Genomic DNA, 18,900 nt, shown 5'->3' with positions numbered 1-18,900 from the left:
AATCGTCTCTCTTATCATGGTGGCAAACAACGTTCATTTCGTCTCTCCCATTATGCACGCACACGACGTTCGATTCATACCTCACATCGTCATGCAAACACACAACATTAGTTCGCATCACTGTCTCACTCGGAGGTAAACAACCTCACAAGCTTTCCTAAACACTTTACAACCCTCGTGACCGCCTCGAAGTATCTAGAGCTTTCGCCATTCTTCTAAGGTTTTGCTTCCCAGTACAACCAAAGCTTTAAAATATACTTGTCTAAGGTTCCTTCCCTCTCAACTAATTAATTAATTAATGTAAAAAAACATTCGGGACCCATATTATTCATTCCCTTGCAAAATGTTTGGATCTTGCTTACTTGTGCTCGATTAAATCTTGTGTGCTTGATGGATGCTTGCTAGAAATGTTTGATTGTAGGGTTCTCTCTTCCATTAGCTTCTTTCACATTCCACCTTTTGTAAGAGAGGACTACTATGAAGGACATTCTCTTATTCCCTCCATCTAAGCATAGAAAGCTCTATCTTCACCCCCATGGCCATGGAGCATTCTAGTGTGACAACGGTGTGAGGAGCGACGCACAAGCTTAAAGGCGAGACCCAATGATGCATGATTCAAATTACTTGATAACTTAAATCATGTGAGAGGCATCATTGGCTGATATTGGATTGACATGAACCAAGGGCACCATCAAGCCTTTCATGCAGGCCAATGCAAGACATTGATGCATTGCTCTCATGACTTGGAGTTCTTTGTGCGAAGAACATGTGTGCAATTGGACACATTGTCCCCTCCAACTCACACCCTTGTCTGCACACATAATATAAGGTGTGTACCTCTAAGCAGTTGACCACCATGTCAATGTTAGCAAAGACTACCACCGTAACATAAGCCAATAACATTAAGGTACCCAATAATCATGGAGAAGAAGAAGAAGCAGCAGCTGCTTCTATTCTTCTTCCTCTTCCTTTTGTACTTATTTTACTATCTTATACATCCTTAACCCCTAGTAACACCATTGTATAGTCAACAGGTTAAATAATTTTAGCAAGAAGTGGGAATTCAGAGTTGGTTGCAGACCTTTAACATGATAAAAAGGGTATTTTGAATAAACTGCCATCAGTGAGTTGATCATGAACTTCCAGAGAGGTTCATTGTAGAACCACCCCACATACTGCCGCGTAGTACTCCCAAGGCCAGAAAGCTCAAGAGTGTTAAATTCTAAGGACCATCCAAAAGAATCGGTGATTGCTCTCAGAAAAAATAAGGCACGAATTGTTCCTGAAATATTCATCCCTTTGAATACTTCCTTGATGCTTGGCTTTCTAGATTCCATGATTTGGAGCAAAAGAAACATTCACAAAAGAAACATTCACTGTTTCATCCTCTATTGGTTTTTTACTTACATCGCTTCTTCACTTCACCGTACAGTATCACCCCGAATACAGTCAGTGTGTAGCCAAGCATGCCAGTGACAGAGACAGGATTGCGGAATAGAAGGATGGAAACCACAACAGCCACAGCTCCCTTTGCATTTCCAAGTACCTGCACATGATGGAGACAAGCATGACGTAACTTTCTGTAAAGCATCACAGCACCATTGACTTCAATTTGATTTGTCCCATCTTGCAAAGCTTGACAGTTCTTTCAAGGCATATTGGATCAAGTTAGCCAATTTGAGGCCCCGATACTAAGATTGAAGAAAAGAAGCAAAGGGTAACGAAGAAAATGAAGCAAAGGGTAAGTCTTTCACACTAGTGAAAAGCAGGGTTTGAAGGAAGGGGAGGGGGGAAGGGAGTGTGTGGAGAAAGGGGTTTGCCGAGTCAGTTTACCCCCTGCTTTGTGCTGCCCTTCATAGAGGCCTGCACAAGCTCCAGTCCAAGGCTCTACAGGTTGCATATATCCTCCCAGTGGTGGTCCTCCAAATCCTGTCCACAGCGTCTTCCCATGGTGACAATGTCCTGGCTCCTCAATATCTGCTGCTCCTCCTGCCTCCTGCCTTAAGTGCAGCTACCATTCTTCTCATGTGCTTTACTCTCCACCCAGTGTTTCCCCTCCCTCCCACATATAACCAAAAGGCTCCTCAAACCTCTCCATCCACCTCAATCTAGTCCACTCCACCCAACTAGCCTGCAGCTTTGAGGCACTTTCCCAAAGGCTTCTCTATCCACCTGAATTCTTACAAACTAGTCTATTCCACCCAACTAGCCTGCAGCTTTGATGCACTTTCTGCATAGATGCTAAGCATCATACATCTTTTGTGTGATTAGAACAATGACCAATAGATGGTCTCCTTCCACTAGCCACAGATATGCTCAGGCATCAACGGGGGCACTGGTGACAAAAATAAGCAAAAAGAATCACGTTTGCTAACAAGATAGCACTTGAACTCTCCCGGACTGTTGTCAAGCTTTGAATTTACCAGGAAAGTGGCACACCAAAAGCTCACGTACAGACAACAAGGAAGCATGCGAAGCCAGATAGAGAGATGCACTACCTACGTAGGTAAATCCTACAGAAAGCTATCTAGTTAGCACTTGTCGCATAGTTGAAACAGGATGAGCAAAGACACTACATATGTACAGCAAATGTATCTGGCCATAAATAAAGGTTAAGTCAGCCTGGTTGTCAGGGGCCAAAAAGAACAAACCAGAACTACATGTCTGCAATATAAAACAGAGTATAGGGCGCATGTATATAGAACTGGTGAAGACCAGAAGGGAACTGCAAGCCCTCATAAGTGCTGCAGGTTGGCCAGAAACATCTACATATAGCTTCAAACGGCTCCTATTGAGCAAGGCAAAAAGAGAGAGAACCAGAAAAAAAAAGGAGAGAAAAAAAGCATATACAAAGAAATGGGTGCAGGTTACCAGTGGAAACTCTTTGCAGTCCGAGAAACAGACAACAGGAGAAAGGAAAAGCATACATGATCCGAACTGTGTCTCATGGGCTAGCCAAAACTGAAGGTTGCTGCTTATGACTGACCTGTAGTGTCAAGGCGCTTGTGTGCTTGGTAACCAAAAAGTTGGTCAAGTTCACAAAGTAAGCCATTGTCGAATTGACCACAAGATACAAAACTATTCGTGAATCTTGCCTAGCCAAAGCAACTGTGATCCCCAGCACATTAGGCTCCATTAGTAGAGTTGCAGGCAGTAGAACAACTACTGCAATCGGTGCCATGTACAGAAGCAAATTCATGGAGTTCAACTTTTCTCTGTCATTAGACAACAGACAAAAGATCATCATCAAATCAACGAATACCTTATAGATGTATTCAAACTTCAGCCGGTACAAAAAAAATGCAAACACAAAGGTATCTAGCTTACCCTTCGGAAGACAGTAAAATGCCTTGCAAGACTGACTTGAAGGCTCGAGCAGCAGTGGCAGCAATACACATGATGAAGCCATAGAGATGAAAGCTGGGCTCGCCCTGTTCCAAACAGAACAATAGTCAGATTGTGAGAACATTGTGCGTGCACTTTAGATGCAATTTGTCCCAAAACCAGGGGTATACAGACTTGCAAGCCAAAGAGCTTGTGAGCACATTAAGACAATACAAGCTGTCCAAACTAGACTTAACCATCTCAGATATCCATCTTGTTAAAGCACAAATGAAATGTATCAAGGAGCTTAAGCCCATGATGCCCACAAAAAACAGTAGATAACCATGAGCCATGGAACACACACGCAAATCCATACAATTTGCCATGTCATTAACAAACCCGAAAATTTACAGCTCATATATAGTGCTATTATTATCCCACCACGCATGCATGCTGTATGAGTTGACAAACTAGACTAGACATACAGATATAAATGCCAAAGGCTAAGATAAGGCAATCCTCCAGCATTAACAAACACTTCAGATATTCATATGATTGGTTTGCCATAGCATAAGTCATAAGCCGGATCAGTTAAGTTTGTTGATTAGATTGCCTGCACAACCATGAAACTCATTGTGCAGCCAGCTCTAACGTGTATGAATTGGGAAGGCATATGAATCTCTTGGATATGGGTTCTAATCTCATATGAAACCAAACCACTGATATGCCATGGAGTTTAATCTATTAGAAGTGGTGATTGATGTATAGTGCTCATAAGCATTGCAGTACAGTCTTAAGTTCTGATTTTGATGGTGGGACGATACCCCCAATTGCATACAACCTGCACATGCATGGAGCATAAATGTGTAGCATATTACTCATTAAACGATAAATTGATTGAAAATGGAGAGATGACCTACCCCACTGGCAATGACAACACCCGCCACCACAGGCACCAAGGTTGCATAGGTGAGCCAAGCTTCCCTCTTGAAGGTCATGAGGTAAGCGAAGACTGCAGTGAAGAAGGGCGTGGTGGCACCAACGGCCTGGTTAAAGGAGACGGGTAGGAATCGGAGAGAGACGTTGCCGCTCACCACAGATGCGCAGAAGACAACGCTGAGGGCCGAAATCTTAAAGAACTGCACGCGCGATCGGATGGCCTGCATGGGCACCATCTTGAGCCAGGCTATGGCGATGTAGCTCAGCAGAGCGCACGCCGACATGTGGCACATGGTGAGGAAGATGGGGAACTTGAAGCCGTAGTTGGACAGCAAGTACTTGTTAAGCAGCAGGACCCCAATGTTGGAGAAATACCATGACCCTATCAAGCCTACCGTGAACAGCTTCCCCGAACCTTTGCTCCCCCCCGGGGATGGCAGCCCGTGCGGCAAACTCCCATTTATCGCCCCTTTCTTGTCCTTCCCCTGCGACATAGAGCCTGTCATCAACATCACGATAAGAGGAATGCTACGGCGAGAAGGAAATTAGGGTCTCCCCTCTTCGCGCCGGATTCCAAGATCGGGTGAGGGCTTGTCAGGTCTGCAGTTAGGGTAAGGGCTTGCTATTGTATGCGATTAGGGTTAGGAATTGCGATTGCGGTTCGTTTTGTCAGGTCGGGGGATGAGATCAGGGTTCGGGTTTTTTCCGGGCGGGGGAGGCGATTAGGGTGAGGTTTTGCTTCCGACTCGAGATTAGGGTTTCAGCACCGACTCGATGCACCCGAATGCTCTTGATCTGCGGCCACTGGGAAGTGCCGATGCAGAGCTTCCTTCACATCCAGCTTCTGCGATTGAAAATCCACCATTCAGAACCAAATGCCTGTTGACAGCCAGCTCCTTTCTGCGAGAACTGCTGCGGTTCAATGCAGATTACGATTGCGATTTAATGCAGCAGTACAGATCAGATCTGATGCAAAAGCCAAACTGACAAGCGATGCTGTGAGCAACAAGAACAGCGTGATGGGATCTGCATAGAGATCTCCAAGAAGGGAATGGCGGATGGTAATGTGTTGCCGCAGCTCTCTCTGCTGAGTGGGTGGGCATGAACTGGGCCGTCGGGCTTGGACCGTTGTGGAAGGCTTCCCAGGAGCCACATTTTCTACATGGGACGTGGGCAGGTAGATGAGAAATCGTGCGCTTCTGCAACCTCAAATAGAGACGAGAGAGAGGGTGTGCGTGTGAGAGAGCCGAGAGGGTCCAAAGCTATTCACAAGACTCGAGATATATTCGAGAGAACCGACTACTGTCCCTCGGTGTACGTGGATGTGTCCAAAGAACTACAGTAGAATCATCTGTCAGCAGACGTTGGAGTGGAAAGAAATGTGTGCACATGGGGGAGAGAAATGCCCAAGATTGTTTGTATACTTAAGTGCTTGAGAGAGAGGGGGATACACACTAAGAAAGAGAGATGATCATATGCCCAAGATTGTTAGTGTCCGTGCTTTCATCATCCTAAAACACCCCCGTGAGTGAAGATGCACACCAAGCTGATTTCTCATGAGAATGAAGCAATTATCTCATACACATACACACACACACACAGATGCAGAGCTCACCAACCCCATGTGATCCTGTAACAAAGTAGGGGCTCTCTCATGACTATGTCACCATACAAGAGAGTTACGATGAGATAATTTGTTTAATGCCGTAGCCAATCAAATAGACCATTGTGATCCATGAGCGCTTTCAAGTGCATGGAATGGGACTTGAACCTAGAATTTTAAGAGTCTAATGCATTCTATACTCAAGCGCACACACATCAAGAGAGAGAGAAGAGGGAGAGAGGGAGAGAGAGAAACAAGGGCGAGGAAGGGAGGGATAGTCTACATAGCCTTCCAATGTTACAAGAATAAAAGTTGCAAGTCCTCTTTTGTACAAATGCAAAAGGAACCAAATGCATGCATGCCTACACGTATGTGCTTCACTTAAGCACATGCATGCAGCCGTATGAATATTTACATGAGAGCAAGGCAACCATGGCCTTTTGTATGATCCGGGCTAACATGGTGCCTCAATATTGGGCTAAGGTGTGAGATTATATCCCACCTTTAAGTTCACCTCACCCGTTCAATTCAGAAGTTTTGTAGCAAGGTGCACATTCTTTACAAGCAAAAGTGTCGAAATCATCTCCTTGAAATTTTTTTTGAATCGAGCAAGGTGGGAGCATATGAACAATAGATGGTAACTTCTTAACCTCATGTGATGCAAGTGCATAAAGTAAACAATTTGTGAAAAAAATAGATGACAACTCCACCTAAAGAGGAGATGTGACCATAGGCATGGGAAAGGCTATGGCTATTGGCTATGGGTATGGGCATGCGAGAGTGTGATTACACATCTCGCATTGCACATTAGGTTGCATGTGAACGAGGTATAAACATGAGAGGAAGGAATTAAAATTGAATATTCAGGTCAAATCTTGCTTAAACTAGAATTAGGTTTACCATTTGCATGGGTGAAAGATATGTTTGAATGTGAGTAGTGCCTACCCATGTTGTGTTTGAGAGGGTCAATCATACTCCTTCCTTAAATGCATGGCAAAATGCTTTAAATCCATCAAATAATTCATGGTCATCACTTGTGAAGCATGATTTTAGCCTCTTCTTATCTCCTATCTCTATATTATGTTAATGAAGACTTTCACAAAGTTGCCACATGGCACGAATTTGGAGGTTCGGGAAGAGGAAGAGGAGGTTCGAGGAGGTTGGGGTAGAATTTGAATTTTGGAGGTTAGAGACATGTGGAGCACGGGTCAATCAACTAATCTACCTAATAACCGAAGCAAGACAAGGTGTGTATACGTAAATTAAAGATACACTAGTTTGGGAACCCGTGCTTCGCACGTCTTTGAGGCTTCCAAAATCAAACTCTACCCAAACCTCCTCCTCCCCTTCCTGAACCTCCAAATTCTTACCACGTGGCAGCTTTGTGAAACTCTTCCTTAAGATAATATAGAGATGGATCATTTTATTCAAACTTAACAATGTGTAAAGTTATAAAATTTATAAAAGTTATGGGTTTCTCACAATATAAGGGTGCCAACAACCTAGGTGAGTATGTGAGTTGACTTAAACAACATCGGCTCCTTATTCTCCAAACTTGTGAGCATGGAATCTTAATTGTGCACATCCCAATCCATCTCATGGCAACATACTATGGACTTCAAGATATAGATATTATTTTTAAATAGGCATTTAAACCAGTGCCTTTGCCCACAAGGACATGACCTCCCCCCACTCCCATAACCAATGCAAAAAAAAAGGAAAGGGTGGTTGAGTAATAATTGATATTAAGCTTTGATTACTTCAAAAAGGTGGTTGAGTAATAATTGATATTAAGCTTTGATTACTTCAAAAGGGTTTATGTAGCTATAGATGAAAATGAATGTACTATACGGGAGTATAATCTTTTGTTGTTAGAAACAACCTTAATAATGATTTACAATCATCAAATTGAGGTCAAATAACACTTCTACCAATGAACCCCCAATTATTAATTACAATCATCAAGCTATGTGATTCATAATTTAAAAAATCAAATAACACTACTACAAATGATTTAGTTCTCTACATATCAAGGGAACTCTCTCTCTCTCTCTCTCTCTCTCTCTCTCTCTCTCTCTCTCACACACACACACACACACACACACTCCAATCATGGTTTATAATCATCATCCTTGATGGGTTACTAAAAGCAAGTGTGTTACATGCGGTCATTCATTCTCTCTCAAAAGAAAGTGATATAAACAACATCCTCACATTATCATTTATCTTTTTGCATTACAATAAATTACATGTATCCTTGAATGAAGACTTATAGGTAATTCTTTGTTTACAAAGATCAAGTTTGACAAGGCGACAAGGCAATTTTGACAAGTCAACATAATTTTGAGGGAAAAACACATTTTTTCAAATCTCTATGTATTTGAAAAATAATAAGAGAGGAAGCTTGCTACCTTCTTCCTTATGAGTGATTAGGTTACCAAGGTCTAAGCATTGGATTGGTAAAGCTTGAGGGCTTGACCACCCTTAAGGTTTCTATTCCCACATTCAATGTGCTTTCACGCTCTAGATGGGTCATGATTAATACTGCTAATAAGTTTTCGTACATGCCTCAAAACACATAATGAACACTTCCATTGCGGACTTCATACTCTAACCCAACTTCTCAAACCAAAACACTATGGTACGCGTCAATGCTAAGGAGTGGGATAAGACCATGAATCGATTTAACCACCCTAGTATACTCTAGTTTGGAGATAGACCATGAATCCTTCACAATGGAGGATACTAGATCAGGATTATGGGGCATAAGCCCAATTTAGCGTGTCCAACCTTGGATATGGCCGAACAAGACTGTGAAGTGTTCAGAGATGTGTCATTGGAAGGAGTCGAAAGGCCCCAAGACAGAACATCAATGGGTGAGAGAAGGACCATGAGTAAACAAGTTAGAGACTAGGCTAGCAATACCGGAATCAGTGACGCATACATCTTACAACATTACGGCTTCCACAAAACTAACCAACTCCCAAACTTCATTAACACTAATGGAATACTCTTGCAGATAATGGAATACTCCTGCAGATAATGGGATACTCTTGGAGAGATGGGCAATGTCATCAATGCATGGAATTAAGCCAAACCTCTTGGATAACCCGAGCGGTATTTGTTTAAATCTTTGGTTGAATGTGAATACGCCTTAGAGGTGCAAGACATTATTTTGTGTGTTGTGGAAAGATAAGAATGCCACATGAGATATTGTGTGAATGCACATGTAAGCACGTGGAAAAGGGATTGCCACATGGCATGTATATTATATTTGGTATGATTGTGGTATTTTGGTTTTTGGTTGTAATTTAAGGTTAATGCTACTCAATCAAGGTTAAGGTTAATCAAGCACACGCTGTATCGTATATTGCTAGTTATGGAATGCTCAAATTGGTTGAGCATGTGAAGTGCTTCATGGAAAGGAGGAGCACATGTTTGGTGCACAAGGGTGGTGCACTATTAGTGGATTGGAAAGCAAGCCATGGGGGAGAAATCAGGCCTCTTGAATACCAGCATATAGGAAGCCAGAGAAGGCTTGGTGGCCATGGATTTGGCCAAGCATTGATGTGTTTGGATTCCTCAAAGGGAAACAATTTTATGATAGGCTATTAGAAGCCTTGATGAGCAGCTCATAGTAAGGGCTCTTATCCATTGGAGGAATTATGAAGGAAGCAACCAGTTAGCTTAGAATGATCTCATAAGGCCTTAGAAGCTCATGGAAGAGCTTGTGTCCTTATTGAAGGACAGGAATGCAATCAAGAGAAAGAATTTAAAGCCTCCAAGAGCGAGATTTGTTACTGGGTTTCAATGGCGGCAGTAGTGGGTTCACCTAGGCGACTTCAAGATCAGTAGAAAGCACCAACTGCAGAAGAGAGGCAGCGTAAACTGCAGAAGAGGCAATTGAGTGATAAGGAAACACAGTGGTCTGAAGTAGCATCTGAGGCTACCGCATCAAGGGAGAGAAAGAGCTATAAGACTCAAAGAAAGAGAAGACCTCAACCAGTATCTCCCACCAGTATCTCCCAAACATGTGAAGCAGGCTGTCTTCACCTTCGCGTAGTAGAGAGAGCACAACATGGCAACCTTCGCGTAGTAGAGAGCACAACATGGCAACCTCAACGTGAGAACAAGCTCATGAGGGAGAGAAAGAAAAGCATGGTGTCAGCACTGCATCATGAGCAGTGGACAGTACACCTCCACGATATTATTGAGATAAGCCTCTCCAAAGATTTTGAAAATTCTTATTTTTTGGTGTCACCCTTAGGACTATGTGACACACCATGTGTCAGCAAGGATCTATGGCTAGAAAGAGGCATCCTGATCGGCATTGAATCAGCACCATCGGATTTGAAGTGAGTGAACTCAGGGTGAACTAGGGATACAGTGAACTAAGGGTGAACAAAGAGTGAACTACGATGAACTTTATCCGACAAAAAAGTGAACTAGGGATTGCACAAACTTTTAGGAAGATTGCAAGGGAATAATTTAAGAGGAGATTTTTCAAAGGAGCCTTAAAGTTTGTAACTAACATAGGGTCTTTATAAAAGGTTTGGGACATTCCTATGTTTCACACAATCAAGAGACACTATGCACTCGGTCCCATGATAAGTATTATAGTAAACTTAGGGTAAACCACATGACTAAACTACAGGTAAGCTAAGAGTGAACTAGGAAATAAAGTGAGATTAGGGTAAACTACGGGTAAACTAAGAGTGACTAAGTGATTTCTGGCAATAATTGAATATTAAGTAAACTAAGGGTGATGTAAGAGTAAACTAGGAGTTACCTGGCTTTAAAGTAAACTAGGGATAAACACTTAGTAATCTGGGATTCCATACTCCTTCAATATTCCTGTACTCCTATTAGGATCCTTATTTATCATATAGGTAGATTTCTTCTTAGCTACATTTTGAAAAGGTCTTTTGTATTCATGTTCTTGCCTTGCTTTCTCATAACACCTCTAGTCTTGTTTGATGCTTTTTTTAATAGAAGGGATGGAGTGCCTTAACGACTACATAAGTTACTTTGGGTGGTCAGAGGTTGATTCAGATGATGGTTCGAGCACTTATGAAACAAGCGACCATGAAAATGATGACTCAAGCTCCTACGAAACAAATGACCCTACAAGAGATGAAGATCAACCTCAAGTCGCCTTTACGAGCTTAGAATAGCTAAGCAAACAAAGAATATTCTCTCCACTTAATCCACATCAGTATGTTTCTCCCACATTCTATTCTTTCGATCAACAAAGTTATGACTTGATGAAGATGTGGATCCAAAAAAGCAACTTAATAACCTTGGAGGCTTTGAAGTTGTGTGACACTAGAGGACTGCTTGATTTAAAAAGATGGAGGAAAATGAAAGACAACCTGTGCCTAGAGAAAAATGAAGATGGTTCTTATTATCTTTGCTTAAGTTCACCACCAAAATTGAAGATCTCCTACATAGAGGAGTGGGAAAGCATTGTGCAAGAATGTCACACAATGGGAGATGGAACATGTCATCTAGGGATAAATGATACTCTTCAAAATATTAAGTCCACATGGTGTGTGGACATTAAAAGGCAAGGAATTCCTATCGCATATGTGAAGGACCTTCTCAATGTTTGTGAATGTGCAAGATGGACCAAAAGTCGCAAAGTATCTCAACCACTTCCCAAAAACAACAGTACTCTACTTCTTAAGCATGAAAGGAGTGTAAATGTATCACATGTGGATCAATCTTTGATCGAGACTATGATTGAGCACAAAGTAAGGCTAGTTATGGTTCGCTCTATTAAGAACCATGGCAAATACAAGGCAATCATTGATTATGCATGCCATAGAGGTAGGGAACCACGTAGGAGAGGAACCAAAAAGAGACTTAGGAGGTCAAAGAGATGTGGTTGCCTGTTCAAGGTAAGAGTACAATATTTTACTGACACAAAAAATGCTTCCATTTCATTGCATCCTCTTCATGAAGGACATATCCCTGGCACATGCGAGGATCTGTATCATTTACCAGTACACCCAAATGTCATTGAGTGTTGCATGGAGGATTTGTTATGTGGATAGCTCACAACATATGGCAAAGATGTTTCTATCAAAAGAAAGATTACATTATGAGCAATCCTCTCCTATTGATCAAGTAATCTATAGGTTCTTCATGATTCAAAGGGAGATTTCTATGACGTCATACCAGATTCGCAATCAAGGTAGCATCTATAACTACCTTTAAGTGGTTTATACCTTGTATATGCTATGTGTAATTGTTAGTTGATTGGCATTTCTTTCGAAATGTAGGTAAGATCTAGAATGAAAAATGTTCAACCTATGGCCCTTGTTATTGATAAATCCCAAACAGAGCTTCAAGCTTGAGTTTGTCAAGAGGACCCTTATTGTTGGAAGTATGATAGCTTGGGACCTCGCCAACAAGTCTCATGTCATTTTATTATGTGTTGGTTTCATGCAAAGAAAGCATGGGTGGAGAACCTTCTACCAAAGGTATGGCATGGTTTGAATATATATGCCCTTTCTTTTTGTTCACAAGTATCATTCAATTCAAAAACCTTGCAAATGTAGGTTCCAAAGAAGTTGCAGATCATCTCTACTCTTCAATGACAAGGCTTATGTACAATGTCATTGAATTTGATTTTGAGCAAAACTACCAAGGGCTTCTGCAATACTACATTGTGTATGGGAATGTGCAAAGATATGTGACAAATGGGTGGTATGGGCATGATTGTCCTTGGCGCAAGAGATGGCCCAAGTACGGTCGTCTATTCAGTTATGGAAATGTGGACACAACAAACTTGGTTGAGAGATTATGGCAATATGTAAAGTACACTCTATTGGATACACAAATCAATAGGTCTATCCTAGATCTTCTACATGCTATTGTGGGTGATTCTACTAGTGGCACTCGCATGGGTGGAACTTTGTTGGAGTTTTTTAAGCAAAAACAAGAAATAGGTAACTAAATTTTATGTGTCGATTGTTTTGGGTTGATTTCTTCTTATAATATGTGGTTTTGATGTTCTAGTTGACTCAGGGCGCTTTAATATCCATGGATCGTCAAAGAACCACATCGCAAGACTACAAGAAGGCGAGAAAATATTACAACGATATGAGAATGATCCATCTTCTTTGCAAATTATAAATGCCATGAGATTATTGTTCAAGATCCAAAGTGTTTCTACTCCAAGTCATTGGTATTATGTGAGCATGCAATGCAACTATTGTGATTGCCCAGATTTGTCAAGTGCTTGCAAACACCTCTATGCACTACGTCTAATCATAGAGAAGTACTTTCCACACTTGCTTCCCATTCTTCCAATTGTGGATAATGCACATGGCAAGGACATACAGGACACAAATGCAAATCATGTACAAGATGTTTGAAGTGCTATGGAGAATAATGTGGCAACCTCAAGCTGCAGTGTGGATAATAGTAAAGTCATGGTTTGTGTCGAAGTGAGAGACATCCTTTCCAAGATTGAAGGAGAACTAGAGCACACTGATTCTTCTCAAAAAATTGCCTTCACGCATCAACTCAGCACTTGCAAGGAAATTTTGATGAGAACTCTTGCACCCAAAGTGAAAGAAATGCCTATGAGAGGAAGCATTCGCCAAATACAAGCAAATGTGACTCAAACAAGGCTTGGACATGGAAAGAAGCTAAAGTTGTGTGCTACATCAGAAGAGCAAATTGAGATAGGGTCTTCCCAACAGCCCACGAAGAGTGCTTCTGTAACTGGTGTATTACGAAAGCAACATTAACGTGGCCGATATCGCGTCAGATTTCAGGAGAAACCACGGATTTGGTATCCACATTGTTGTTATGGTAGACCCTAGGGTTACCATCACATGCACCGCATGCTATGCACTATTGCCTCTAGCAGCAAGGCATGCTCCAATTGCTGTAGAGAGATTTCTACTTGATAAGCATGTGAAAATCTGTGATATCGCAACTAATATATCATGCAAAATTTCAGCATGCAAGTATGGGGAATCCCCAAATGATGAGAGGTGCTTCACACTAGTTCAAGAAGATGGTGGAGTCCTTTGTAATGTTTTTGCATCCGAATGGAGGCTTGTACTCTTGTAATGGTTTTTTTGCAATGCCACTCTTAACGTACGAATTAATTGTCATTCCCTCTCTCTCTCTCTCTCCAAACCTAGTGCTGTATTGATTATCATTCATATTCTCTATCCCCACGTGAAGTCCACTTCTCAGTCAGTGTATATTCCCAGGCTTGCCCTAGTTCACTCTTAGTTTATTTCTAATTTACCCTTAGTTCACTTCTGGGTCTATATCTACCCCACTTTTCCCCCTTCAAGCCTACCTTTCGGTTACTGTATATTCCTAGGCTTATCTTAGTTCACCCTTAGTTCACTTCTGGGTTTATTTACCCCACTATCCCCCCTTTAAGCCTACCCCATGTTCATCTTAGTTCACCCTTAGTTCACTTCTGGGTTTATCTACCTCACTATCCTCCCTTTAAGCCTACCTTTCGGTCAGTGTATATTCCCAGACTTATTTAGTTCACCCTTAGTTCACGTCTAGTTTACCCTTAGTTCACCCTTAGTTCACTTCTAGGTTTATCTATCCCTCCATCCCATCCCCCCCACCAAGCTTACCCTAGTTCATTTCTAGTTCACCCTAAATTCACCCTTAGATCACTTTTGGGTTTATCAAAACACATCCAAAATGTTCAATACATAGAAAAGGATGGAGTTGCATACATTCATCCAAAATGTTCACTACATAGGAAAGGGTGGAGATGCATCCATTCATCCAAAATGTTCACTACATAGGAAAGGGTGGATTTGCCTCCATTCATCCAAAATGTTCAATACATATAAAAGGGTGGAGTTGCATCCATTCAAGGGTGGATTTGCATCCATTCATCTAAAATATTCAATACATAAAAAAGGGTGGAGTTACATCCATTCATCCAAAATGTGAGATTACATAGGAAAGACACCTAGCAATATTGAATCTTCCTTTGATATACCTCCGTGATCTCCTGTGGATCTAATGTCTTTCTTGGCCTCTCCATAAAGTTTTTTAGATGGGTGTTTGAGCAATTTTGAGATATGATTTGAAGTGCCTTAAAGTAAAAGTGACGTAAAACATTAGAGAAATGTACTTTGTACTTTGCATATACAAAGTCTCAAGCACAAGTACTTGTCTTACCGAGAAACAATAGGAAGGTGATGTTGAGGGTTGGATCTAGGCAATGAATTGAAGTACATAACGCCATGATCTTCCCATGGTAAACGTACAAATTTTTTCATGTAGTTATTGTACATCACAAAAAGAACCCAGTGGTCCCTTCAAAAGAGAACCAAAACCATGCATAAGAAACAACTAAAACATAAAACACTCATAGTAGAAATAAGAATCATATAACCATGCCTATCAAAAGAGAACCAAAACCATGCGTAAGAAACAACTAAAACATAAAACACTCATAGTAGAAATAAGAATCATATAACCATACCTATCAACTATCGGTAAGAAGAGAAACAATTTTGTAGACATATCTATATCGCCAAAAAAGTTTTTGACTCCAATGCTATCCTCATGTGGAGACGTGGCATCAAATAATCATACCATAAACTATCAAGGAACCAGACCCTATCAACAAGCACCTCTTTCTGCAATGTGTTTTCAAGCCAGTGGCCACCTACGAGGGCCCAAAACAACCAATGGTTATGTAGAGTCTAAAGAACATCCCTAATCTATTAAGCACATAGAAGGATGTGAAAATAAACTCATAGCATGAATAAATTCATGGTCATTGTCGAGGCCTTTTCATTCATGATTGCATCAAGCACGGTCACATCAACCTCGGAAACCAAATTAGTTCTTTGAGATCTAAAGTGTATAGATAATCCACTTTCAAATCTACAACAAGAGAGAATTTGAAGATGTCATTATAATGTAAACAATCACAAGTAGCAATAGCTTAAAATTAGATGAGATAGAAACTAAGTTACTAACACTAACCTTTCTTGTATGACCCCAACATCATTTTCAATGTTTTTAGAAGATTTGAAGTGAATCCCACCATCAGAGATTATGAATGTGAGTGGTATGGTAACAATCAAGGAAGGAGAGTCAGTAATAGTCACATGAGGCTAAGAGCCAATATCCCATCATATCTAAAGATAAAAAGAACAAAGATGCCAGTAAGATACACCCAATATAAAAAAAGGTATAAGTCTCATCAAAGGTTTAAAAAACAGACGAACACCAAATCTTATAACACCAAACCTTAGTTATTTTGTGCATTTGAGTTGAGAGAGTGGCCTCTTCCTTTCCTGATTCTAGAGCGGTTTTGACGGTAGTTTCCTTAGCATACCTTCTTCGTTTTTCTTTCTTTGTGGGTGCTAGTAGGAAAGGACCATGTTCATCTCTTGTACAACGGTTCTTCTACAACATTAGAGAGGTCAACTATTTGAAGAATTTCATGACCAAGAAAGATTATGTTTGAGAAGAAGGCTATAGCATTTACATACCGGAATGTGGGATTGATTATCTACATTATCTTTACGATCTTCCATCACTTCAACTTCTTATGATTGCTCCCTTTTTATGGTACAACGCTTCTAAACAATGAGCACATTATGGAAAAAAAAAGTAACTCAGACATGAAAGAGATAAAATAAAATGAAGTTTGTGGAGTTTCACTTGCATGTGCATATCGTAGCCTTCATCAATCCTTCGTTGAATGTCTCGCATGCGCTCTTCTTTTGTGTCCATATATGCATCCAAAGCTCTCATTAGTTTCCTTTCAAGAAACACATCACGAGGCCCCTTTGCTTGCTTTTCAACATCCGTCAATGATATTGAAGCACTATGCACGAGCAAACTCGGGGGGCGACCCACTTTTCGAAATGGAATGATGTGCACAATGTGATGGACCTCATTAAGGTGGTCCATTATGTCTGTCCTCCTCACGTAGCAAATGTTTTTTGCACAGCAGTCATCACTGGGGCTAAACATCGCCTAGTTACTCTATCGTCGGCAAGCCTGACATCTTCATACGGAATCACATCGGCCATAGGTGCACCCCGAGTGAACTAAAGCCAAAAAAAATCAAGAAGTTTGATGAATGGAATCTCTATATAAATAAACATTCATTTGAATGGTTTTGAATGGTTGAGCTAAAATCTATTGGCTCTATTGAACACCCCACACATTGTGCTCCTGAAGGTAGCGTCAAACAAGAGAGCGGCTATGGCAATTCAGGAGATTACAGTAATTAAGGGGATCCCTAGCTTACTTGCATGCGTTGCATTTTAGTTTGCTGCCCTTGCAAATAAGGAACAGTTGCATGCGCTGCATTTTAGTTTGTTGCCCTTGCAAACAGGGATTCAGAGTGTGCAGCAGGTATCATAAGCCTTTAGTTTGCATAGCTATGGGATGTATTGATGTGCTTCTTTTGCAGGAGCACCATATTACTGTGGATGATACCTCCCGATTTGAGAAGATCTTGCTAGGATAGAGTCATACTTTTTGGGAGGCTTCAGTTGGAGATCATGGCAAGAGCAACGGTGTATGTATCTTGATTGGGGCTAGATGGCTCAGCCATGTGGGACGCTTATCTCGGGGAGAGCCATGTGGGTTGCTTTTCTTGTGAGAGACACTTGATTGGGTGTTCTCAATTTGTATGCTCCGACTGATGTACAATTGAGATGTGGGTTTTGGCAGTCTATTCATTGTCCCTGCTGGACATGGGTGCTTGGATTGTTGGAGGTGATTTCAACAATCTTGAGGCCTTGGAGGATCACATTAGCAGGGCACCAGGTTTTGATGGTATTGCAGACAACGAGCAGCAGCAGGGATGGGATGACTTTGTTTTTGTTGTTCATGGGCATAATGTTTTGCCACAAGGGTGCCTTCTTGAGGAAGGAGGAAGTCTTGCCTTCTCTTGGGGTTTTAGATGGCAGGGAGGGAGGTTTCTAGAGAGATTGGACAGATTCTATGTAGATGAATGGGGCATTGGACAGAGGTGGCCATGTATGCACTCAGGTAGGTACTACCTTCTCAGATCATGCGCTAGTTCATTTGATCTTAGAGGAGACATCCTTCTCTTGTCTTTGTAGATCCCGGAGGATCCCAGACAGTATTTTTTAGACCCATGAGACTAGAGATGAGATTGTGGCACTATGGCAGAGGGATTGGAATGATTCAGAGGATGTACCGGACGTAGTTGCTAATCTTTTGATAAAGTCTAGTCAGATATGTCATGATATAGTTATGGAGCAGAGGAGGATAGCACTGGAAGAAGAGAAAGGTCTCAGGAGAAGCTTATCTTCTATCTAGCTCTTGCTCCAAAAGAGACCGGGCAACTCAACTTTGCAGAAGGAAGAGATTAGAGCCAAGACTGCTCTCACTACCTCTCCTACCATTCCTCCATTGCATTCTAGGCCTGCAAGGGTGATGACAGAATGAACAGAGAGTTCTTTTAAACTCGTGGTTAGAGGAAAGGTGGAGAATAGATCAGAGCTTTGAACAGACCCTACAAGGGAGGTGAGAGCGGATCCTAATGATGTTATGCGCCTTGCATCTGGCTTCTATGAATAAAAAGAGGAAAGTGAAAAAGCTTGCAGAACACTACCGATTCTGAAAATGATGGCGGTGACCTTGAGGGGAGGGGGAACCACTGTTTTAGTTGCTCTGGTCTTTCAGTCGGTAAGCCCAGTTGCTATCTCTAGCCTTTCTTCAACCTGCAGCTTTCTCCACGGCGCCTTGCACGCTGAGGTTTACGCTAGTGAAGGTTTACTCTCTGAAGGTAAATTACACTCTATTGGAGAAGGGTGATGAAGGTTTACGCTCTATTGGAGAAAGCTGCTGATGAAGGTTTATGCTGATGAAGGTCATTGTTGATATAATGCTTCTTGAGGAGGCTTAGAGTCGACAAATGGTGCTATATAAGGATACCTCTTGCAACCTCTACACAACCATTGATAATCCTTACGGACTTGTAGGGGTTACTTCAATTCCTCGAGCACCCCTAGTGAGCAAGTGTTGCTAGCAAC

General features: G+C 41.5%; 1 protein-coding gene and 2 long non-coding RNA genes across 3 annotated transcripts; all 3 read right to left on the bottom strand.

The window, feature by feature from the left end:
* Positions 1-1,022: 1,022 nt before the first annotated feature.
* LOC147631551 (putative sugar phosphate/phosphate translocator At3g11320) lies at positions 1,023-6,165 on the bottom strand. Its single transcript, XM_086808068.1, has 4 exons — positions 4,245-6,165; positions 3,328-3,431; positions 2,987-3,215; positions 1,023-1,546 (listed from the first exon to the last, which is right to left on the bottom strand). Exons 1-4 carry the CDS (start codon positions 4,773-4,775, stop codon positions 1,400-1,402), a joined length of 1,011 nt encoding a protein of 336 aa, XP_086664194.1. The 5' UTR covers positions 4,776-6,165; the 3' UTR covers positions 1,023-1,399.
* An 8,567-nt stretch (positions 6,166-14,732) lies between these two features.
* Positions 14,733-15,525, bottom strand: LOC147631550 (uncharacterized). The gene is made up of 3 exons (XR_015267252.1): positions 15,354-15,525; positions 15,047-15,184; positions 14,733-14,960 (listed from the first exon to the last, which is right to left on the bottom strand). It is a non-coding gene; the product is annotated as an uncharacterized LOC147631550 (long non-coding RNA).
* Positions 15,526-15,642: 117 nt separating this feature from the next.
* LOC147631549 (uncharacterized) lies at positions 15,643-18,633 on the bottom strand. The gene is made up of 3 exons (XR_015267251.1): positions 18,480-18,633; positions 15,863-16,938; positions 15,643-15,760 (listed from the first exon to the last, which is right to left on the bottom strand). It is a non-coding gene; the product is annotated as an uncharacterized LOC147631549 (long non-coding RNA).
* Positions 18,634-18,900: the final 267 nt, after the last annotated feature.

The sequence above is a fragment of the Cibotium barometz genome, chromosome 14 (genome assembly GCF_041138505.1).
Source record: "Cibotium barometz isolate CiBa-2024 chromosome 14, ASM4113850v1, whole genome shotgun sequence".
Taxonomy (NCBI): Eukaryota; Viridiplantae; Streptophyta; class Polypodiopsida; order Cyatheales; family Cibotiaceae; genus Cibotium; species Cibotium barometz.
This window is presented reverse-complemented; position numbering and strand designations above follow the sequence as displayed.

Excerpts from the sequence above, each read along its gene's own strand:
- LOC147631551 (XM_086808068.1), bottom strand. The coding sequence starts at position 4,775 with ATGTTGATGACAGGCTCTATGTCGCAGGGGAAGGACAAGAAAGGGGCG. Across the intron at positions 3,432-4,244 it reads GTGTTGTCATTGCCAGTGGG|GGCGAGCCCAGCTTTCATCT; the intron begins GTAGGTCATCTC and ends TGTTTGGAACAG. Across the intron at positions 1,547-2,986 it reads CAAGCGCCTTGACACTACAG|GTACTTGGAAATGCAAAGGG; the intron begins GTCAGTCATAAG and ends CATCATGTGCAG.